The sequence below is a fragment of the Crotalus tigris genome, unplaced genomic scaffold, assembly GCF_016545835.1.
Source record: "Crotalus tigris isolate CLP2741 ecotype Arizona unplaced genomic scaffold, ASM1654583v1 scf7180000024337.5909745, whole genome shotgun sequence".
NCBI classification, from domain to species: Eukaryota; Metazoa; Chordata; class Lepidosauria; order Squamata; family Viperidae; genus Crotalus; species Crotalus tigris.
In genome coordinates this window covers 4,266,851-4,292,533 of record NW_024100507.1, presented here as the reverse complement: position 1 = coordinate 4,292,533, position 25,683 = coordinate 4,266,851, and the positions used below count along the sequence as shown (strand labels likewise).

At 36.6% G+C, this 25,683-nt stretch overlaps 1 protein-coding gene across 1 annotated transcript in view; it reads right to left on the bottom strand.

Moving 5' to 3' along the window:
- PRKCA (protein kinase C alpha) overlaps window positions 1-25,683 on the bottom strand; it is a 228,591-nt gene that overhangs the window by 81,180 nt on the left and 121,728 nt on the right. Inside the window, exon 4 of the mRNA XM_039325461.1 lies at window positions 6,175-6,286. Coding sequence (XP_039181395.1) covers window positions 6,175-6,286 — 112 coding nt within the window. The remainder of the gene's footprint in view (window positions 1-6,174; window positions 6,287-25,683) is intronic.

Sequence of the window (25,683 nt, the reverse complement as noted above, 5' to 3'; positions counted from 1 at the left end):
TAGATCTCCTCTTTTTTGAGATTGATCATTGTCCAATCATTAAATTAAATTTAAAACACTGTACAACTATCAATGACTATTTCTGTTTTTGAGCATCCATTAATGCATACATACTGGTTCCATAAATAAAAAAAACAGGTTATGCCTGATCAGGAAAACTGCCATATATTAGCAAAAGAACTATATGTTTTAGCTATTCCCCAAGAAACATGATGTGAAAAATGATTTCTGGATTGATTTTTAAAAATCTGATTGGGAAAACAAGTGACCACAACTATTTTTAATCAAAATCTTGACAAGTGGTTTGTTTTGACAATAAAACCGCTGAATTAAAATGTTGTAAGAATTGAGATACCTAATTTTTAGTTCTTCCATATTATGGAAAAGTATATCTTTATACCTTAATATTAGAATCCCTTCAGATATTATAGACATGGTTTTAATTCTAGAGGTAAACCTAGTTATGGAACAGTCTCATATCTAAGAGTGGGGAAACAGCAACAAAAGTTGAAAGACAGACTTCCGGTTCGTTACACAGCTGCCATGGACGGTTGGGAGACTTGTTCTCTCTCCCCTGTTCAGTTTCGCATCGCTGGGGCCCCCTGAAAAGGGCCAAAAGTCGCCCCGAAGAAGCAACCAGCAAGGAGGGGCTTTCGCTGGATCCCGGAAGAGCAGCAACTCTCCCATCAGACCTGGAGATTCCTCCAAACTGGCGGACGAAAGGACCGGCCATAGAAATATGGCTCGACCCTAGGCTGCAAACAGCTGAAGTCACACTACCATCTGGCAACTTCAAAGCAGCGTGGACTGGACTGGGTGAGGTTTGCCTCTCTTACATCCTAACTATTTAATTACCTGCATAAGCTGCTAAAGTACTTTCCCTCCTGTGGTGAGGGAAGGGGGATTCTAGACCTCCCTCCAGAAACAGCAGCTATCAACCACTTGGGAGTTTAAAACGTTGGAAAAATACTGAGATCTTAATTGGAATCCTATTTCCTAAAATTGGTGGATTATAAGATTTGCAACTTTCTGCTCTCTCTATATAGGTTTCTTCCTTGATTTTTATTCTAATTACTATTGAAGATTTGGGGTTTTTTTCCCCTTAGAATAGAGCGGGGGGGGGGAACCCTAAAAAGATCCAAGTAACTCTAAGATGTAACCTGCTATTCTCTAAGAGACTTGTTGACAGCTTTGAAAATAGATAAGATATAAAATAACCTTGAAACACCATCTGCAAAATTCAGCTCAGCTCCCCATTTGGTGGACTTTCTGACTGTCAGTTTCTTTTTCTTGAGTTAATATATTACAATGGAAAGAGAACAGGAAAGGATTTCTTCTACAGAGGAAGTACAGGAACAAATTCTTTGTATATTAAAAGCAATGATCCAAACTCTACGTATGGAAGCTCTGGATATACAAACTCAAACTATGACTTCAATCAAAGAATTATCTATACAGAATTTTATAGAGAAAGTGAAACAACCAAATGTTATGACAGAAGACTTAGATACTCAACAAATACAGACAATAGAAAACACAAAAAAGAAATTGATAATAGAGAACAAGGAAAGGACATTTCTTATAAACCAGAAGGAATTTGAAGATAAACAAGAAAAACAGATGACAGAGAAGATAAATACTTCGGGACAACTGCATCAAACTGGAAAAATAAAGAGACTACTGGCTAAATCAATTAGTCCTCTTAAGAAAACATCAGCTGGACATTCTTATCAACATCAAACAATAGCCACAACAATACAAGGAGATTTTTTTGATGATTTAAAGACAAAAATACGAAAAATGACCTGGCAGAGGAAAAAAGCCAGAATAAGATTGAAAAAGATTGGGGTTCTGATCTATATATGAGATCTAAAATAGAATATATCTAAATAGATAGACTATATATTTTGAACACAAGACATTGTAACGATTTGAGATAAAGAAAATTTTGGTCATAAAAAATCTAGAAATATGTTGAAATAAGAATGTTATATTGTCATTAGATGGGTAAGATAGAGGGTAGAATTTATATATAAGGTGTGTATTTTAAATATTAGAATGTATGATCAATCGGGATAAAGGAATTGTGTTTAATTAAAAATTTGGAAAAATTAAATACTAAATGTAATCTGAATGTCTACAAATAATTAAGATTTTAATTTAAGATATTGTTATGAGTTGAGACAGGTTAAGTAAAACTTAAAAAGTAGAAGTACTAATAATTAAATTTGTATATGGGTTTGTGGTATAAATGTTGGTGGTTTATTTTTAGTTTTTTTTCTCTTTCTGGAAAGGAAGAAAGGAGGAAGTAGAAGGAAGAAAATGAAAAAAAAAATTAACTATTAGCTCCAAATGTGAGATAGGAGACTTAGAAATTGGGATCATTTAAAACCTGGAAATGATAAAGATTAAACATTAAACTTAAATATCAATGGCAAATTAAAGTTAAAAAAACTTACTAGATTATTGTCTAAAAGGTGGAATGTCAAGTTAATTAAGATATGTATAGACTGAAGATTATTGATGAATATTAGAAAGGTATTTTTTGTTTGATTAATAGAATAAGAACTGTATTGGTTTGAACATGACAGTAGATATCATGGGGGAAAGAGAGGGAATTAGTTTGTTGTAATAATTTGTTGTAATAATTTGTACTGATGATATTCAAATGTAACGGAATTACTGGGCTCAGCCGCCATGCTACTTTTCAAATACGTAAATGTAATATTGTAAAATTAATATAAAAACTTGAAACTGAAAAAAAAAGTTGAAAGGCAGAAAAACTGAAAGAGTTCTTTGTCTTTCTTCCATAAGAAACCAAGTCTTAAGAATGCCTGATTTTTCTCAAAGCCAACTACTGAGACATAGGAACATGGGGAGTCAGAACAAGTGAAAGCCAGCGTAGCACAGTGATTAAAATGCTGGGCTTCAACCACAGAGATGAAGCTCACTGAGTGACTTTGGACCTACTCACTCTTTCTCTGTACAGCTTCTCAGGCTTGATGCTCTGGTGATAAAATAAGAGAGGACTACCATGGATGCTACCGTGTGTTCTTAAGAGGGAAGACAAAATGTAGATACAATACTAAGCAAATTAAAAAACAACTCAAGCCTACCAAAACTGTAGACCAAGTAACAATGGAGGCTGATCCGTTTTCATGTAGGGTTCTCCACAACATGCATACATTTGAAAAGAAAGGTGGCCTGAACCGTAGTATCATATCATTTTTTAAAAAAATCCAGATAGAAAGAGGTAGCTTTGTAGAATGAAATAAAATATTTACATTCCTTTTCTACCTTAAACTACTTAAATGATTTCTTATTACTGGTCTTGAGTTTCAACAGAAGAGATTATATGTAGCTCTGAGTTGAACTGTAGAGTCTTTGGTGCTCTCTGAGCTTGGTTATTTGTTTGCAGATGCAATGCTAAAGCATGGTGTTTACTCCCTGTTTATGTACAGCACCTTGCCCTGCCAGTGTTGGTGGAAGTGTGGTTTTCTCCTTGGTTAGTTTCTTGATTGGGGTATGGTTTTCTGCTGGATTGCTTGCCTGCTGTGAATCCCTGCTTATCTGGCCACTGGCTACTGGAGTGGATGATTTCTATTCTTTTCTGTTTCATTGTAACTTTTTGTTGTCTCTTTTGAATGATGTGTAAATATAGTTTATTTCTATGTGTCTATTTAAGGCTGATTTGTCTGAATGCCAAGCTTCCAGGAATTCCCTAGTGTTTATGGATTTGACTTGGTCTAGGATGCTCATAATTTCCCAGTTGAAACAGTGGCTGGGTCTGTCCATCTCACAATAGATGGCGTTTTCATCATGTCTTCTGACTGCTAGTTCGTGTCCATACATGTTTTCTGCTAATCTTCTACCTTTTTGTCCCACATAGTGGCTGTAACCTTCTTTACACTCTATGTTGTAAATGACTATGTTTTTTCTTCTTAGGCTTCTGGGTCTTTTGGTTTACTTAAAATGTTTTTGATGGCTTTAATTGGTTTGTATGCTACAATGATGCCATGTGGCTGTAATAGTCTGTTGGCTGTTTCTGAGATTTTTTTAATGTATGATCAGAGTTATCCTTTTCATACCTTGCGGTTGTGCTGTTGTGGTTGAACGGTCGGGCACTTTTTGATAAAGTTACAAGGGTATCCATTTTATTGGAAGATGTTGTATAGGCGATCCATTTCTTTTTTCTGGTGTTCTGAGTTGCTGCAGTTTGTGCTCATTTGAATAATTTTCTTACACAGTTCCGCTTGTGGGAGGATTTGTTTAGTGGGGGTTATTTTTCAACAGACATGTGTTTCTAAATTTTTTTTGCAGTTGTTTCCTCTGCTGATGACTATATCCAGAAAGAAGAGCATGTTGTTGCTTTCTTCTTCTCTGCTGAACTTTATTCCTTTGAAGATGTTGTGGATTGTTTCTTGTGTCTTCTCTCATGGTTCCTTTTTTATTATGACATATCGGATTCCTATTTTTGGCTGTTTGTGTGGGAGTGCTGTTTTTTCCAGATGCTGCTGCATTACAATCTCTGCTATAAGTCCTGATAGTGGTGATCCTATGGATGTTCTTCTGATTTGTTCATATATCTGTCAATCAAAGTGCACGTAGGTATTGAGGCAGAGGTTGATGGGGTCCATGTTTCTGGGTATTTTTATCTTAAGAGTATTTACCTAGGACAGATGAGTTGTGTATGTGACATTGAATAAAACCATAATTTCATCTTCTATTTTTAGGCCTTTAATTTTCTGGAGGCATTGTCATGGAGAATTGATAATATATTTACAATGTAGTGGGGAATTGTAATGTGGAGTGGCCTTCAGTGGGGAAGTGATGTTATAGTAACAATACCCAATCAAGGAACTTCCAGGGAGAAACACTGGCAGGGCAAGTTACTGTATATAAACAGAAAGCGAAGCCCACATTTACTTGCACTGATGTTGTTACCTAGATAGGTAATGAAATATCTGCAAGCAAACAACCAAGCTCCGAGAGCACTAAGGACTCCACAGGAGCAGGTTTCTAAGGAATCCCCAAAATAGCTTCCAAGCCATTTAATTAGTCATAGGTGACAGCTTGCTATTTTTACAGCTATTGAAGAGGAGTTCTATTCAAACCACATGAGGAGAAACAGCAGTTTGTGTATTTTCTGACAACAGCTGTTTTTATTCATCTCTTTGTTGCAACTACTGTTGCATTCCTAGTAGCAGGATACCTTATACTTAGAATTTGACAAACTGCCATAGGTTATGTTGTGAAATAGTTCATGAGGCACTATCCCCACTCCATTTTTTTTTCACCTTCTCTCCTTCCACTTGATGCAGCATAAATTCATTTTGATTTTTCTTTTCTTTTTTTTTTTTAAAAAGAGCCTTTTGATAAAATTGTAATGGGAAGGGATATGTAGTATTTGCATTTATCTATCTGGTAAGCCGCCTTCAGTCACCATGTAGATGGCAAAATAAATTTTCTAAATAAAAATAAAACTAATGATCAGTAAGTTCAGATACCCTGGTGTGAGAGTCCTGGTTTTTATAGTATTGGATATTTATACTAATCTACATCCTTTTAGTTTTCCCTATTTCAACTAATCCCTGGGAATGACATAGCAAGAGAATTCTCCCATGGATCTTATGTATGAGACTTGGATACACTGGTTTCTTTTGCCAGCTCCATTGGGTTGCTCCAGTAGAAATCATGTGGCAATAGTCAAAATGTCACAAACCTTTTGGACACGATCCTACTGCTTTATTTAGGGGGAAATCAATTCCTCAGAACAAAGTGGGTTCTAGTGCTGGCAATTTGCAAGGGAGAATCAACCAAAACAAAAAACAAAACAAAAGGAGAGAGAACAAGCATTATGAAGCCACAAACTGTCCTTAATTTTTTAATGCTTATGCTTTTATCATAATACTGCAGGTCAACTGCTAATTGAATATAATGCTTCTGTCTTCCAGTAAGTTTCTATTAATATATGGCTATAGAAAAATCAACATGAGAAAAAGCTCTTCTCACTTACAGTCTTTTGCTAGATGTGTTGAAATATTCATTTCAAATTGACTGCTACACTTGTAATTAACAGGAACTACAATAAATTTTACTGGAAAGTAGTTAGGTAAAACTCTAATGACTTCACTGATTTTTTTTAAAAAAAACTGCATGAAATAAATATCTTACTGTCACATTTCATCCCTTGGTGCAGAAGTCCATAAAGTAATGAACCACAATGGTCACAAAATGTTGGGCTCCCATACGTATGGATTTTGAACTTATGCTTGCTTCTGGGATCCTAAAAAGAAGAGAAATGACAGTGTCATGTTATTTGTTAATCAATGAAATTGAAGACATTAATGTTGTCAAACATTACATGTAAGTTTCTGAATTAAAATCCATCTACAACTCCTTGCAGAATACACATCTCCATCAACAATAATTGTGTGTTCCTTAAATAAATAAAACCCTGTAATATAACAAAATTAGGTTCATTTGACTTGAGTGTGTGTGCAATAAGATATAATATATATATATATATATATATATATATATATATATATATATATATATATATATATATATATATATAGGTCTTTGGTTGTTCGGGTTTTCTCCCGCGTAAAATTGGAAGTGTCTTGGCAACGTTTCGACGAAGTCACATTCGTCATCTTCAGGCTGGTGTTTTTAGCTTCTTGCTTTGAGCAGCAATGTGTGGTTTTAGCTGTTTCTTCCTTTTAACTGCCAGTGGGGTATGAACTGATTGGATGGGAGCTTGGCTGTGTTCTGATTGGGTGGAGGTGTGTTCTGAATGGTTAGGGGCTTGGCTGTGCTCTGATTGGCTGGGGGAGTGTTCTGTTTGGTTGTGCTCAGGTTAGTCTGAGTTGCAGAGGGGTAAAATCACATACTGCTCCATAATGTCCTAAAGTGGAAAGCAAGAAAACAAGAGCTTGTCAGCCCTACAAGAAGATTCCTCAAGAATTTAGGCAGCTGTTGCAGATGGCAAAAATTAGAGTAGCTTCTGAGATCCCTTAGACTAGGGGTCTTCAAACTTGGCCCTTTTATGACTTGTGGACTTCAACTCCCAGAATTCCTCAGCCAGCATACCTGTCATTAAAGGGCCAAGTTTGAAGACCCTTGCCTTAGACTTAAGACACAACCATTTTACAGAGAAGAGATGGCAAGTGCTTGGTTTAAACTGCAGGTTTAATAGTTGACATTTCCAATAACACGGAGTTACACACAATGAAAAAAAGACCCTTTTATACTTTAAGACTATGTGAGAAGGACAAATACTATGCCTTACTTTAAGGCAGCTTCCAATGTTCCTATAATAATGCTCCTTATTCCTTTTTTATGGAGTTTGGGAAAGAAATTGTCCATTTTCTCTGGGCCAAGACAGAAAATCCTTTATAAATATTTACATGGAAGTATATTTTTTAGTTATTAAATAAATCAAAGAGTTAATGCAAGTCACAAATATCAGAAAATCTTGCCAGCTTATAAAATGCAGGAACAACAACACCAATTAGAGTATGTTTCAATACAATATTATAAAAGCAAAAAGATAATCTCATATCTGTATCAAAACAATTTTCTGCATCAAGTTTAGAGCTTTTGTTAGATACAAAGTTATCTTTTCAGTCTATTGATGTATGCATACATCTGTAGATCAATGAGGTTCTAAAAGAGTTATTTTTTAAATCTACAGTAGCAAAAGATCCAGAAAAACTGAAGTGGTTTAATGAATAAAGTGTATTTTTTTTAGTTCTTGCCAACAATTCTACATTGAAATACAAGTGTTCAGTTTCATGTATAGATACTCTTTGGATAGATTCTTGTGTGCATTATTCATGCCAAATTATTTTATGAAAAATAAAAGATAGAAAGATAAAAAATATCCACAATGGAGAAGAATATAAAATGCCCCTCTAGGGGGAGGCAGAATGACATATAAAAATATCTAATAAAAAAATAATGTTAGACACCTTGTTCAGCTAGTTCAGCTGCACTTCAGAGGCAAAGCTTTCATTATTTTTCATTGTGTGATTCTAAAAAATGTGATGCACATTGATCCCAAAATTATACAATGTGCAACTCAATGATAAGATATTAATAATTCAATAATTTGTACAAAATATTTTAAATGGAATTATCTGCTAGCTTTAGGCCTATCACAAATAACTATTAAGATCAATAAACTCTTTTTTAGACTTATATTTCCCAACAAGATATCAATGACTATGGTGTATACTTTCAAGCTGAGAGCGCATTGAAAACTATCAGAAGTAAAAGTATGTCACCATAAAAATTTTAAAAGGCTACTGATGCTTGATTAGCATTTGTGATCCTGTCTGTCGGTCTGTCTCTCTCGCTCTCATATCTCTCTTCTTTCAACTTCTTTTGGAAGCAGGAATTGGAAAAAGGAATTGGAAAAAGGAAGAATTACACAAGCTAAAAAATCATTGCCATAAAATTATTTACATTTCTGACAGAAATTCCTTTATAAGCACTTTATCTCTCCAAATCCAAAGTCAATTGCATTCTAAGTGGGGGGGAAAAATCAGCATTTCTTCTCAAAAGCTACATGAATGCCTTGTCTTTCCACTTGTTTTGACAATAGGCAATTATTCTCCAACTCTACACCAACACTCATGACTTACTAACATTATCACCTTAGCCTTCTGAGAAATGATGTATTTAACCTCTACAGCTGGAAAACCTGTAATTGCAATCACTGCAATAGCCAGGCCAGTAACTGTCTTCTGCATTGTGGTCACTTTACAGACAGATGAATTAGAAATAGCTGTTTAGAATTTTGAAATATTACTGGGAAACACACTAGATATATGTGGCAATGCATTTCCAGCAGTAACTTCTTTTTATAAATTGTCCTCAGCATATGAACATGTTGGTAAGTCTGGTTAAGTATAATAAAGTAATGCCAAAAACCTGGTTCACTAATAGCATGGAAGTGTTGAAAAGTTTACTTATTTCATTTTGATGCCTGGATTAAACAGCTTTCTAAAGAAAATAATTAATGTCTCCTACAGTTCCCTATAGTGTACATAAAAGAGCTAGTAAGCCTTAAGTTTTTTCACTATCTAAGTTCTTAATAAAAGGACTACTGTGAGCCAGGGAACTTAGGTCTGTGTTGCCTCAAGTTGTCAGTGTTGATACTTCTGCAGCAATCCAGTTATTTATTTCAGAATTACCTGAAAGATTTGTGGATTAGTTTTAAGGTGCCAAATGCTGCTACTGGAAAAAAGTTACTCATGTAATTAGGAAACCCTGGAAGAGCCACTCCACTTAAAAGGTTGGAAAGAAAAAAGGTAACATAGCCAACAATGATCTTGTCCTAACTAATTTCCAGGATGAATGCTGGAAAACTAGAAAGTTTATCCTTAGAAGTCATATTCCACAGATGAAGATGGGAATAATGTATATTATACTTAATGTAACATGTATTTTGAAAACACACAGCAAAACACATTTAAAAAGACCTTTGCCCATTACAAAATAAGAGTAACAATGAATACTGTATCAGAAATAACTATTCTTCAATGAGATTCAATACATTTGATACTTGCAAGATTCTGTTTTAGATTCTGTCTGCAGTGATCATTCATACAAAGGGAACATTCAGGAAGACAAACAGCACATCATCATCATCATTATCATCATCATAATGTTGGAAGGGATCTTGGAGGTCTTCTAGTCCAACCCCCTGCTCAGGCAGGAAACCCTATACCAGTGATGGCGAACCTTTTAGAAACTGAGTGCCCAAACTGCAACCCAAAACCCACTTATGTATCATCGGGTGCCTGGTGGGTGTGGCCCATTGGATGGGCGTGGCTGCGGTGGTAACGGCAGACTGGATGGGACTAAAAAGTTCATTCAATCAATTCCAACTTTGTAAGATCTTTTTTTTCCCCATGAGAAGTTGAAATTGATTGATTGAACCTTTTTTTCCCACACGGCGGCGGAGGCCTAAAGCAAAAAGGTTTTATAACACCCAGCTGAAGGCCTAGGACTGGGGTGACAGCGTGTTTGCCCCCAGAGAGGGCTCTGCATGCCACCTGTGGCACGCGTGCCATAGGTTCACCACCACGGCCCTATACCATTTCAGACAAAAGGTTGTCCAGTCTCTTCTTAAAAATTTCCAATGTTGGAGCATTCACAACTTCTGGAGGCAGGTTGTTCCACTGATTAATTGTTCTAACTGTCAGGAACAACCTACCTCTAGAAGCTGTGAATGCTCCAACACTGGAAGTTTTTAAGAAGAGACTGGACAATACTTAAATACTATAGTTTTTGTGAAACATTAAAATGAGGGTGAATTACAGATACAACACTCCAGACTTCAAATTGTATGCACATTAGAATATGATAGCTAAATAGACAGAGTATTTTGTCTCATCTCTGTATGTACTGCATAGGTGTTGACCTGACCAGATAGCTTTTCTTAACATTTCATAGGAAGATGCCATTAAAAATAACTTTAAAATTTTTACACTTTTTACCCAATTAGCAAAATAGGAATTTAATGGTCAAAAATATTAGGCCAATTCTCCCTGTACGAGCAGCAGGTATGGGTGTGAGCAGCTCATGCAGAACCATCCCCTCTCTCCACCCCACCCCCCCCAACTAGGTCCGCCAAGCTTGGAGACCCATGGTTTAGAGAACAATTTTTGTTCTTTATTTATTAGAAATAAGTGATGATGCACAATTTAGGGAAAGAGTGGATTTTTTTTCTTTAAATTGGAAGACGAACTCTCAAAATGAGCAGGCACACCACAGAGAGATTAATGAAGATGATTCAAAATTAAATTTGTTTAATAAAGTTCTCTTTTGTCATATTAAAAAATTATAATTTAACACCAAGTTTTAAGGTCTCTATTCAACGCTGTGGCATGTAGCCTCTGAGTCATAGGTTGTGACATCTTCGTGTGTTAAAGAGAGATAGAGAAAGAGAGAACAGAAGGCAAGAGAAAGAAAGATTAAAAGGATTTTAGGCTCTTATTTTAATGACTTTGAAAAAGATTTTTTTTCTATCATTATATGGTGACTATTACTATTGGGGTGCAGTGGAATCCTTGTGGAAGTAGGAAATAATTCAGTCCAAATGGATGCTGTTGCCACTATTCAATCTGTAAGTCAGGGCTTTGGCAATGTATTCAGAAATTGGCAATGCAAGATAAGCAACTTTAGAATAAAATTAATTACCAAAAGTCAATAAGTGTTATGAAGGCTACTGAAGACATGAAGAACTCATTTGAATCTCCATTTATACCCATGAACTTAACTCAATAGATCTCCATCATCCCCTCTATAGACCCATCATTCCATTTTGAATTCAAAAATTACTTTACTGTACTGCTCTAGAATGTAGTTACTCTTTGAGCAATTTTTGCTCACGCTGGAAAAATTTTACTCTTACCATATTTAAATACCCCCTTCCTTGCAGTTACTACATTTATCCTTCCTTTACCTTCAAAACTCTACAGGCATATGGGTAACATTTCTTCCTTATACCGTATATTTCTTTTATTCCTATTCTGCCCTATTTGACCCATTTCATTCAAACCATCCCTGTAATTCCTTGTTGCCTCATCTCCCCTGCTCTGATGCGCTGTGGCTAGTTCCTTTGTCATGGATCCATATTATCTCCTCTATTTATTAAACCTCTCCCCATATCATCCTTCTGCTTCATACTAGTTCTTTAAATACCAGTCCTGTTTATAATGCTACGCCTTGGACTATCCTTCTAGTTATACATACAGATTTTTTAAAAAATCTCTTATTAGCCAACAGTGTATTTTCTAATGGATATTCAATATACATCTCTGGATAACATCCATATCATATTTTTTTTATCAAATCAGCCATTCTTCCCTGCAGCATCGATCCTGAGATTAAGTCTGAGATCAGGCTTGATATTTTTTGTTTTGCTTTAAAAGCTAAGAGATTTGCACTGAAGTGTCCAAAATTCTATACTAAGAAAACTATTTGACCTTTTGCACATTTCATTTTGTTTCTGCCATCTGTGTGGTTAAAAAACAATCCAGAACATGAATCCCCACTTCTTGATACAATTTTGAAATCTGTCATTCATTTCCAAAATAACTTTAAAGCGCTTAGTTAATTGAAAATCTTCACATTTAACTTTAACAAAAAAAATGCCATGTTTATGAATAGTCAGATCAATATTAACTGATATGCAAACATATTACCGTACGATTATGGTATTTTATTTAGTTTCAAACAACGTTGAAGGCAAAGACTTCCCTTAATATTGATTTGAAAAGCTGTATAGATTGAATTAGTGCCTAACATTGAATTGTTTATTTTTCCTTTGAAAAACAACCACTCAAAAAAGAGGTTTAAAAGCACAATATCTGCTCTCACATACATTTTATACCTTCAAGTAATTTTTAATTTACCACAAACTCATTAAGCAATGTTTTTGACACACTAGCAATGCAAGTTTTTTATCCCGCTTTTATTATTTTTATAAATAAGGTGGCAAACATAATTTTCTTTCTTTCCTATTTTTTTTCCTACAACAACCCTGTGAGGTGGGATGGACTAAGAGAGAGAGAGAGTGACTGGCCCAAAATCACCTAACCAGCTTTCATGCCTAAGGCAGAATTAGAATTCACAGTCTCCTAGTTTCTGGCCTGGTGTCTTAACAACTAGACTAAAGTGGCGCTCTGTTTCTGAAAGTTCTTGAAAACTGATGTTTTGTTACGAGCAGTGAAATATATCAATAAGTGCCAGTCCTTTTCCTCCCTGAAAACTAATTCCTGTGGAATATTTAATTGAAAAGAAACCAGCATCTTTGGGATAGACTGGCATTTATCGCAATCCATACATCATATCATGGGACTGTTTAACCAGTTTTTTTTCCTGCATTATATCTTTACAGCCTCTGCTTTTAATAATTAACTCAGTTAACTATCAGATAAATAGAATAGTGTGTCAGAATACTGTCATTCTGAATACAAAATAATGAATGCACAAAGGAATGAAAATTTGAGTGGATTCAGCCTAAAACACCTGCAGAATCATCATATGCAGAACCTTGCTCAGGATGTGCTCTTTCTCACAACATTCAGGAAGAACTTTTTAGGTGTATGAGCTGTGCCAAGGAACCATCTACTGTTGGCTCACAGTCTCTTATTCGGTTTTTATATTTCTCATGCCCAAATTCTTTCTATGTTTTTAACATATTCTGGGTCAAGGTACAGATAAAAAGTTACATATTATGCAGCACATTGCTAAACCTTATGCTAGACTTCATAATAGGAGTAAGTATAACCAATCTCGAAGAACAAGTGTACAGTATTTACCCAATGATTAGTTATATACGGTACATATACTTACTGCACTATTTCTTTTTTAGGGTAAGTACCATTATGCGAAGGATTGAAGACTATTAAAATGTAAATAAAACAAATTAAAGGTGGGAGATAAGAAAGGTGGCCGTAAACCAAGGTCCTCACAAGGTTGGCCTCTGTTGGTCTGTCACAGTTTGTAAAGAATGAAGGTGCAAGGGAGGAATCAGCAGTGGTCAGGCCTGTAAGAATTGTTATATCACCATCAGGCAGGTGCCTCCCAATCTGAAGGGTGTTGGAAAATAGCCAGAGAAAAAGACCTAGAATTGGAACCCTGAAACATAGAGAATGAAAGCTTCATTTTTGCCTTCTATAGTACATTATCTGTGTAATGTCTTCATTCTTGTTTATGATAAGCAACTAAGCTACTATTTATTTATATTTGTTTCTGCTGCAAATAAATGTATGGATATTGAGGTAAACATTGACATTCCATGTCTAGAGTCTAGCCTGAGAACTTGGATCAACAGACACCATCCTACTTTTTAGTAATGTTCAGAAACATAAGACTAGGTAATCCATCTTACACCTGTAGCATATTCTGCTTAGAATAAGGTCAGTATCAATCAGATATACAACATTTTGGCTATTTTGGACATTACAAGCACAATCTAAGCTGGTAACTAAGATGTACATACCAACACACACTTAAGATACCACAATATAGTCTAGGAAATAAAGTACACTAAATGGTTTGGGAAGACAACAGAAAGCAATATTTAAAGAATGACTAGATTTTTAAATGATTACATAAGGTGGGTAGATTCCTCTAATTTCGACCTACAAATTGGACCTTAGAATACACTGAAAGCTTGCAGTGAAGCTGTCTCATAGCTTGCCTGGGATAGCCAGGCAATGATTTATCTATTTTCTGGTAACCTAAAGGAACTGCTTTCATTAAATTTGTATTTTTTTTTCCCTATAGAGAAGATAATTACTGTTGCTTATTGGTGAAAATGCTGAATATAGTATAAGTTCTTACAAAAGGAAAAGGAGGACATTATATCACCAGCGGATAAGAGTCTGGCTAATTTTGTTAACAGTGCAACTTCTAATGTTATATTCAGTTTTATTATTTTGTTAATTTCTTTGACGTTTTCAAACGTTCATATGGTCTGTAAAAGGATGGAAACTTTTCAGTTGAAGAACTGAAATTTAACTTTCCAAAAACTGACACTTTACATCCAGTTGTTGTTTCTTCACTTGATGAGGCCTGCCAGAGCCTTCACTGCAACATAATGCAACTTTGCAGGCTGGCTACCAACCAATTACCAAACCAGTTTCAAGGTTCTGATTATGACCTATGAGGCCCTAAATAACTTAAAACTTGAATATCTGCACGACTCCTTCATTGTTATATATCTTAGTCAATCACTGAGAGAATTCCTAAAGGGAAGTTGAGGTATGTATTTCAAAAGTTACTGCCAAAGGCTCACAGCTGGATTTTCTCTGTGGTGGTGCCATGCTCAACACTCTTCTCTAAACTTGCAGAGATTTTTACTACAACAACCTTTAAATGCCTACTTTAATATAGCATTCATTACTACTACATTTCTGCTTTTCTGCAGCAAACATACCTCTTCTCCTCATATTTTCCCCATAACAACAATCCTGTGAGGTTGGTGATCGGCCCAAAATCACCCAGATGCTTTTCATGCCTAAGGTGGAACTAGAACATTTTAACTTAATGCCTTAATTATCAGACCAAACAGATTCTCTCTCTCTTGTGTCCTTCTCTTTTTTATGACAGAAAACTGTTAGAATTATTTTTTCTAACTTTAGAAGCTCTAACATAAATATTGCTTTATTGGGTCATTTTTAAACATTAACTCTGCAAATATTAGGGTGCATTAGACAACATTCTGTTGACCCTGTTTATTAAATAAAAGGAAGAAATTTATTGCAGAGTTCTTTCTGACTATTTTTTCTAATCTGAGGGTTAGAAAAACTGTTCAGTTCTTATGGGAAAATAATTTTCCAATACTATTTTAAAACAAAAGGAAGGAAGTGCTTACTGCTGATCAAGGAAACTTTCAGCCTGTTAACTGATGATTAGACTGGCACATTTTCTTTAATCTTTTCTCTTTTCAGCTGTATCTCTCCCCCCCCCTCCAAAAAAGCCCAGCTAGATTATCCTCCCAGAATTAATCTTCTAGGAATCTGTTCTACAAATGGATTCTCAAATGTTCAGATAGAAAGTTAATTATTCATCTTTTACCCCTCTGAAAATCAATTTGACTGCTAAATTACTATGGGCCACTCTAGACAAACAAGGAAATTCAAATTAAGATTGATGGGGTCTAACTGTGATTGAGAAAGACATGAACCATCTTCTCCCCTTTCAAAGAGAAATGATACAGAAATATAGCCAGTTGTCTAATGAATGGCCATTACAAATTGTGTCTGAATTCAAATTAGGTCTCAGAGCCAATGATTTTAACACTGCTTTTGCCCAACCTGTTGTTATTCAGTAATGTCTGAGCTACAATTTTGAGAACTAGTAATATCCTACAAAATGCTAGATTATACTAATCTAGTTTTAAATATCCAGGACACATTCTTACCGAGAAGATTGACTATCATGGTTTTACACACATTTAGTCCTATTTCAGGACTTTTGAGTCTAGCCAGCCAGCACAATCTTTCCTGACTTGTGGATCCCAATGTCCAGAATCCCATGACCAGCAGATCCAATGCTGAGCTTCTGAGATTAAAACCCATATACCTGGAAATTCCCCAAGTTAGGAAAGTCTGCCTTTCCATTACATTTAAGGTATTCTCAAAGAAGACGCAAGATCAATGGATTTAATGGCATTTAGATCTAATGGGATCCAGCCAGAGTTTTCATGTCAGAGGTTGTCCAGTCTGAGGGATCCTTGGTGCTCTCTGAGCTTGCTTGTTTTCTTGCAAACGTTTCACTACCCTAGATAACGTCATCAGTGCTAGTAAGGAGTGCAGTTTGCTCTCAGTTTATATTCTGGGTTTCCAGTCTGTTTTGTAAACTGAAGAATTAAAAAACTAAATGTTAAGGATTGGTGATGGGAGTGATCCCCAGACTGATATCATTCAGACTGGGGAAGCCTGGTTTACAGAGAAACCTCCTTTGTCTGGTGTCTCAGCCCAAGCAACTTCTTTAGCTCCCCGAAAACAAATTTCAGCCGCATTATTTAAAAATGCCTCCTCGTTTTGCAGCTATACTAGCACATCTCAGTAACATTTCCGATCTGATAGCCCTTGCTGTTTCAAGATGCTCTTTTGAATTTCCAGTGTCAGTGAAAGAGCACATTAAGAGCTCTAAAAGCAAGAGGCAGTTGATGAAAGCAGCCTACACAGAGCGCTCCAGATGGCCCATGACTTGCAATAACTATATGGTCAAAACACAGAATTATTCATAGAATGCTAAGAGTGCAGGTTTCTTTACAGGCATGGTAGAAATATGCATCACCAGGCTCTTATTACAGAAAATACCTGGTCAATTATTCATCTAGGCAACCCTTAATAAAGGCAGCAGCTTGAAAAATAGAACCCTGGATTTAAAGGGATGCATACCTAGCATCACATCCTTGCAGTGCTGATTTGCTTATTCAATTAATAGCACAATTTCTTCCAGTGAGATGTTATAAACGTGACAAACCAACACAAAAATGTAGGTAAAACCATGACCATATATAATTTCATCATAAAAATACATCCCCTCCGTCTCAAAATTGCACCATCCTCTCCTGCTCCAGCTCACCAGCTAAGCACACAAAATTGAATTTAACTAAAAAATCTCTCTGTATACCCAGAATGTTAACAGACCCAGTTGTATGCTAATGCTCTTAGCAAGCCCAGGCAGGTTGGATTTGGAAAAACAAAGAGACATTATTTGAACATTTTTTTCAGCCGTACTCAAAACAGGCATTGCCCTCAGTAGCATGAAATACTGGTTTGGTTCATGCATCATTCAAAGCCATAATTTAATTTGCTTAGCTTAGCTTTGGCTTCCTGTATTGGGACTGCTTCCATTAGAGAGGAACAATGTTTTTCAGGCCAAGATTTAGCCTTTGCATAGTTGGAGGCTGTTTCAAAAAGCATTATGGATGAAAGTTCATCTGACTTCATGCCATTTGCAATTATATTTAAGTAAGTTGAAATAGTATCACTCTCCACAGATTTTTAAAACAATGTTGTTTTTATCATAGTAAAAATTAGAAACACCAGGGGCCAAAGCTTTTGTAGGCATCTCACAGATAGGGGGCTTCAGCTGCAAAACCCCTGGCTTATGGCTTGATCGGATGTGTGAATCTGTCCAACAGTAGCAATGACATGTATGAATTAGTCACAACACATTCTTTAGTCCTGCTAAGCTAAATATAGTTCTCTGTATAACAGTGGTTCTCAACCTGTGGGTCGGGACCCCATTTGGGGTCGAACGACCATTTCACGGGGGTCGCCAAACAAGGCTGTCCGCCATTTTTTTTCCTCTTTTCTTTGGCCATGCCCCTGGCACCTGCTGATGTATAAGTGGTTGGGGGTCACCACAACATGGGGAACTATATTATGGGGTCACGGCATTAGAAAGGTTGAGAACCACTGTTGTATAAGAAGGCCAGCTTTTACTGGTTCGTCCAATGTGGAGTCCATCGAATCTGAGGACTATCACTTCCAGAATGGACCACCTGCTGGAATCCTGGGAGTAATACCTTCATCACTTCGCAAAATTAGAAACTTTAGGGAAGGCTATTCTGTTTTATCTTCTAAGGAAACCTATTTAAAAACAGTCAAACAAATTCTTCAGAGCTTCTATGACTTCTATGGGTTGGTTCTACAAGGCACAAAGAAGGATCTTGATTTACATTCCATGACATGAATACATTGTTCCCTATTTCTTGGTTTAAAATCTAGAACAGATTATAAAATTATAAAATACAGAAAACATAATACCCTTTTCGCTGAATATGTAAAAGGGAGAAGCACAGATTTGTTTAGAAGGTGTGAAGTACTGTACATATGCATAATGGTTAGAAAGTAGGCATGCCCTTATATAATATGCTTCCCAGGTGCCGTCCTCGGAATTTCAATATTTAAAAAACTGAAAGTATGAAACTATTCCATTTATCTGTACCTTTTTAATACATATGATAAAATTATTTTAAAAATAAATAAAAATATGGAGAGCAAATGGCTGTATTCATAAAGCAAAACTTTTCTGTCATTAAGCATGTGGTTGATATAGTTTAATATATTATGTTAATTCTTGAAAGCAAAACTTCCTAGGGATATGACACAAGAACTATTCTATTCTATCCTCTGTGAATAATTCTGTACCCTATTTTCCGTTCTTTCAGATTGTTTAGATCTTATGCTATGATAATTTTCAGCCACAGATTTTTGCTTACTGACAGATATGTTGTTATCTCTGGTAACCCTTTTTGCTGATTAGGACTGAATGATGAGGTTTGAGGTTTTGCTTATAGATAAGAGATGAGATATGAGAAGAAGAAATCATTTGTTGTATTGTAAGAGAAGTATAAAATAATTTATATCTGACATGGAAGGGGAAGTCATTTCTTTATATATTTTTTTTCTTTACTATATTCTTATTTTTCTATTTTTATTTCCTGCATTTTTTTCTTTTCATTCTTTTATTTTTCTTAGTTTGTATTAGTTTTTATCTTTATAATTGTAATTTTTAATAGAAATTGCATTAGAAAAAAGGAACTCTACACACGGTAATTGACATGGCCAAGTTCAATGGTTATTATTATTAAACTTAAAACTATTATCTGCTTTCTGTAAACAGGAGGGATAAATCTATTCCTATACCTTTGTCATTTAAATCCCACACTTTTTGTGGCTTAATAGACACCTTGGTTAGAGTTAGGCTGTACTTGATTATTGATATAAATGGCTCTCCTGCTCTGGGAAAGTCTAGCTTTCAATCTGTCTCCCACAGGGTACAATTTAGTAAAATAATTCTACTAATGGAAACAGTAGTATGTTAAGAGCTTTGCACCATAGTGGAATAGTGAAATGATAATTAAATCAGAAATGTAGAAATTATTATTACTAGAAGTTCATTTCACTATTGCTTGTAGTGGAACAATTAATCCACTATTGTTAGCTGAATGGTTTAATACATCCAATTAAATTGATTATTTGTGAGAAATTCTTGAGAAAATGTAGAAAGAAAGGCAATAAGAAAATAAACCTATGTAGCATTCTTAATTCAACTCCTGCAGTCCTGACATTCCTAGGAGGTCCCCATCTGAATAGTAACCAGATCTATTCCTGTTTATTTTCTAAATCAGATTAGTTAGTGTTGCATTATATTGAAGAGGTAATGTTCATTTTAATAATGTAAAACTATATACTTTATGTGGAACGAATGAGGCTTACTTGGAGGCTAATCTGTTTTTAAAGAAACCAGAAAAAACAACATCCAATTTGTAAGCGCTACTGTGAACCTCTGCACCCTCTTTTCTAGCTGAATATCTTTGCCTCGGGGATGGAAGTGAGGTGTACATATTTATTTTAAGCTGAAAAATAATAAATGAACAAGAAAGAGCTTTTTCCTCTTTAGGTCAAGGCAAATAGTCAAATAATTATTTTGTTAAGGGAAATTTCACAGGATCATCTATCAGCAGAAATACAATGTCAGTACTTAACACAGCACTTTAATTTTAGAATACATTGAGAAATCTTTATCTTTGAAAGGAAATAGTTGAAACAAAAGTGGAAAGTAATACATATTTTAAAAGTTCAGTGAACTCTGCAATAATTTTTTTTAAATATCCACAACTCATTTTTCTTCTAATGTGGTTACATCTGTAACTATACAAAAGAAAAATTTTCCAAAACTTTCTCTGCCAGATGAGAGGGAGGGCTGTAATATTGTGCTATGCTATACTGTGGCTGTTCTGTTTGTTTTGCTTTAGAATATTATATGAATTCAGCCAGCCATTATGATTTCTAAATCATGGTATATGGTGTAGTGTATTGTGCATATTTAGCCAATGGTGGCTTATCTAAACTACAGTGAAAGAAGCTATGGTTTAGCACAGTGATGGCAAACCTTTTAGAGACTGAGTGCCTAAACTGTAACGCAGAACCCACTTATTTATTGTAAAGTGCCAGGATCGCATCAACATTGTGGTGCCCTCAGGGGGGGCGGGGTGTGTGGCCCACTGGGTGGGCATGGCCGGGGTGGTCGTAGCCATCTCAACATTGCTCATGGGGGAGTCGCCTGTGGGGACTGGGCAGGGTTGGGGGAGATCCAGAGGGTGTCTGGCGGGTGAGGCAGTGGGCAGGAGGCTCGTCCTACAGGATGAGGCAGGGGGCAGGGCAGGGGTACCACTGCCACAGGGCAAAGTGAGGCAAGGGCTGGGGCAGCTGCTGCCTGACACCATTGGCCCCCGCACACTGAGGTCAATGAGCGCATGGGGGCTGTGTCCATCAGGAGCCACAGCCTGCTGGCCCCTTGACTGGCACACTCTGGGGCTGCACAGCCCGCTGCCAATACCAGGCCAGCCCTCCAGCAGCAGGTGGTGTAGGGCGGCACGTGATGCAGACCGCTGGATGTGCTTACCCATCCCATCTGTTTTTGCTTGTGGTTGGAAAGCAGGTCGCTGCTGGTCATCTTGGCTCCCTTGCAGATCTTGCCCTTGGCCCGTGCATGGAGCCTGTTCCCCTCGCTCACCCAACCTGTGCGAGCTGCTGGCGGCAGCAGTGCACATGCCCACAGAGAGGGCTCTGAGTGCCACCTCTGGCACGCATGCCATAAGTTCTCCACCACTGGTTTAGTGCAATGCATGAATCCAGCTCACTGATTCCCATAGAACCCTACATTTGCTTGAGTACAAAACAATAGGAGAAACTTTTAAGGCAGGGGTCCTGAATTCCCGGGTTGAGGACCACTACTGGCCTGTAACCTATATGGAACGGCTTGTGAGAGCGATTGGCTGGCACACACATGTGTCAAGCTTAACTTGGGCAAGCAATGGGCTTGTGTGCATGCGTGCGGAGTACATCTTGCATGAACAGTGGGCCAGTGTGCATGCACATGCTCAGCTCGACTTGTGCGAGTAGCAGGCCAGTTCCCCTTTACTCCCCCCCCCCTGAACCGCCAAGCCATAAAGGTTAGGGATCATTGTTTTAAAGGAACAAAGTAGAAGAATGTCTCTAAATGAGATGAGTAGTGAATGAATGAATGGCAAAGCTTACGAAATACATAGATATAAAGGTGGTTGAGAAGTAACATCCTCAAAGTGGCAGTGCCATAATGATGGATGGAGATCATGCTGAGAAAGACCAGCTTGACAGCAAAATAATGCTACCTTTCTCCATCTCCTGCTAGCAACTTCAACTGCAAATTGTTAGTATATTTTTGTGAATATTTTAATAAAAACCAGAAATCAAAGTAGCTAACAGCAATGGAGTAATAATTACATAATAACAATTACTCTTTCTCTAAATCTGTTTCTTTTCTCTGCATGTTTCTTATCTGTTTGACATGACTACCTTAGAACCAGTAGCCTGTTTTATTGAAAATGGAAGTATCAGAAATATGAAACAGAATCAAGGGGAAAACAGAAAATTGACATTTGAGACCATTGTTAAGTGATTTATGTCACAGCCAGATTAAACCATAGCTATTCAGAAATGGTAGCACTTCTTTATAGCTGAAGATTGATAACACTGATTGCAATGACATGCTAACTATGCAATTTCCAACATAGGTATTATCTTGGAAGTTCAGCAAAACATTCTGTAAGAAATCTATATATATCAACGTTTGTTGCTTAACTATTTTGATTAGGTATTATACAGGTAGTCCTCAATTTACTGCTTCACTATCTGTTCATTCAGCAACTGTTTGAAATTGCAATAGCACTGAGCAAAGGGAATTGCAACTATTGTCTGAAGTCACAACTGTTGTTGTGGTCATGTGATCAAAATTCAGGTGCTTGGCAGCATGTGCATCTTTACAACCGGGGGGGGGCCGCTACAACTCCTACCAGCAGCCTATCTCTTCCCTCCCCAGCACATTTGCCCACCTGACCTAACAGCATGTGCAAAGTTGTTGAGGCCTTGGAGGCTTCAGCCTGCTTTCTGCCTACTTCTCCCTGCTGCTCCACGCCCGGAAGGCCTGGGCCCTCTCCCTGTCCCACAAGGCCTGGGTCAAGTTATTTTGCCTTTCTGTGCAGCTGCTGACAGGCAGGCCAAGCTGACAGAAGGTACAGTCAGACAGCTAGCGAAAGTGGTGTTTCTGAAGGGTTCAGCTTTCAGGAACATTGTGCTGATTTTCTTTCTAGCTCTTCAGAAATACTGCAAACCTAGCATAAAATAGCCTGATAATATAAATAGCGTTCATGCTTGAAAATCATTTCAGTTGCAATTCAAAGGCATTTTCCTGTAGCAAGACTGAGTTATGCTCTTTAATTTAATTACATTGTTGTCACAAAGTTAGGGGAAAGCTGAAGATTTTGAAAGATTGGGAAAGTCCAAACCACTGAAAGTCATCTGTGAAGTTGCAAGATTAATCATGGCTCTTGTTTATGTCTGCAATATTAACACAATTTGCTCTTCAGTTCTTAACTTCTCCCCATATCCTTGATTATACTATCTCCATATGGCAATTGAAAATCCTCAGAACATAGATAGATGGGAGGAGAAGGAGAAGAAGGAGATGATTATCATTCCTAGAACTGGCTTGGAAAAAATAATGTTTTGTGTAAATAGGAAGAAACAGACCCTTCCACTTTGCTCTAAGCTCCACAAACAAGGTAAATTCTTACTTTCCCTATTTAACTGCTCAATCTCCTTTCCCCATTTCATGTGTTTTCTAATAGTAGTAGACTTAATTTTGAATTCTATAATTATCAAGTCAGCCAACCATTCTCTACATTCTACACACACACACACACACACACACACACACACACATTCTTGTTCTAATATTTGACTAATCTTCAAGGTATCAATGTGTGAGTGAATTAAAACCAGTCTTTGGAAATGGGGAAGGAATGAGCAAGCTTTTGGGGGGTTGGGAGAGGTGAAAGTTTCAGAAAAGATTTTCAATTTTGAGAAGGAGGATATAGTAAAGAAAAAAAAAACCTCTCTTAATGTTGTTTAATATACAATGGATTAGAGAGAAACTCTGACAGACTTTTGATATTTTCTTATTCTACCCTACAACAATAAGAACATTTTGGAATTCCTCCTGTGCCTGTCCTTGACCTGGCCTACCTTGAAGAACTGGCACCATGTTGGTTTAGATTAAAGAGAAACCAATGGTTCTTATGGTGCTGCATGTGATCATGAATTCACCTTACAGTTCAAAATGCCTACTGGAAAGGTGGTTAAGTCTCTGGTTGGTGCTTCTTTACCCACCCAGACCAAAACAATGAATGCACACACATAAGCTCCCATCTCAAGACAACACACAGTATTTCTATTGAGATGTTCTTATACCACAACAAAATGGTTGGCCCTTAAGTTGCCACAAGATGAAATATTTCTATTTAAATATGAATAAACAGAATGTCTTTGGAAACAACCCACAGAGTATAATGGTGATTTTAAGATATACACAAAGTTTATCAGAGTCCAGGAAATTATATTTAATATAAATACTAAGCAAACAGATATTATCTTGGCTTGCCTTTAACTTTAAGAATTATTTTGGCAGTGATACAAGCTTCATTCTTAACTAAATCCCCAAATGACCCTGAAGTGTTTTCACAGCTGCCTCTCTTGCCTTTTTTTTCTAAATAATTGAAATAATACTCTTTCAAAAGTGTAGTAATTTTGTTTAAATATGGAGTTCCCAACCAATAGCACCTTAAACTGACCCACAGGATACACAAACTAATGTTGGAATAGTCCTAATGATACCATTCGCACACAGATGAACAGTAAAGCCCATTGTAATCAGAATCAGTGAAAAACCAACAATATATCTCTTCCCCAATTTAAACAGCCAGAGAGAACTCTTTGGAGAACAGATGGGTCTTATCAGTCTATCTTATCACCACTTAGTCCTTTCAAGACTTTCTATAAAACCTTTACTAAATCTCTTGAGCACGGAAAAGGATTAGAGATAAGTCTTTCAATTACTTTTGGGTTTCTATGATTAATGTTCTCAGTTTGGGCTTCTAAGTTTGATTTTCATCACTATTTTATTTCAGTCTATCAAAATCAGCTACTGCCTTCAGCAAGAGATAATAAGGGAAAAACTAGTTACAAGAAAGTATTTAATTAAGATTAAAAAGGAACTTTTCTCAATAGGGATATGTATGTATGAATAAACATTATAGAAAGATTATGGTCATCTGAAAGATTAATTTTTCTCTTCTGTTCAATCAGGTTTGAATCTTAGAGACTGCCTGGATAAGTCCCTGCAGTTTTCTTGGCAAGGTTTTTCAGAAGTTGTTTGCCATTACTTCCTTTCTAGGGCTGAGACAAAGTGGGTGGGCCCAAAGTCACCCAGTTGGCTTCATATCCAAGGCAGTATTAGAACTCACATTCTCCGGGTTTCTACACTGATGCCTTAACCAGGGGTCTTCAAACCTGGCTCTTTTATGACTTGTGGACTTCAACCCCCAGAATTCCTCAGCCATAAAACAGCCAAGTTTGAAGACCCCTGCCTTAACCTCTACACCAAATTGTTTTCTATTTGAAAGACATGCGTGTACAATTTAATAATATATTAAATAGTATTTGAATTGCCATTTTATTTTATCTCCCATCTGTTTCTGGAAAAGCAAACCCTTATCAATGTGGAAAGGCAGAGCAACTTTATCATTCCCCTCAAAATAAATAGCCTAAGAATAAGTATAAGGAATTTCTTTCTGTCCTATAAATCTTACCTCCTCCCTCCTCATTTACTTTTTTGCTTTTTCACTCTTATGTGAACTCAGCACTCCATGAATAAGGTTTCTCCTATGGCCACAAAAATGACAACTTTCCCTTTGATTCCATATGCATAATGCACTAAGAAAAATACCACCAAATTCACCCAGTAAAAGTCCTCTTTTCTAAATGCTTAATCTTTCTAAAGCTGGCTCCCTTTAATCATCTTTATAGAGATACTGTGCCAATTCCAAATTCTGTATAATTTCCCCAGAGATAAAACCCTGTTCAGGCTTCTTTGAACCTTGGCAATCATCAGCTTTTATTCTGTCTATTGAAAATTCAGTTCATCTCTATTCTGCTACCCTATGTTTGTTACCAACTCATTTAGAAAAACTGTCTGTGTTCATTTATCATACAAGGACAGGACTATAAAAACATTTTATTGCTTCTGAAGCAAAGC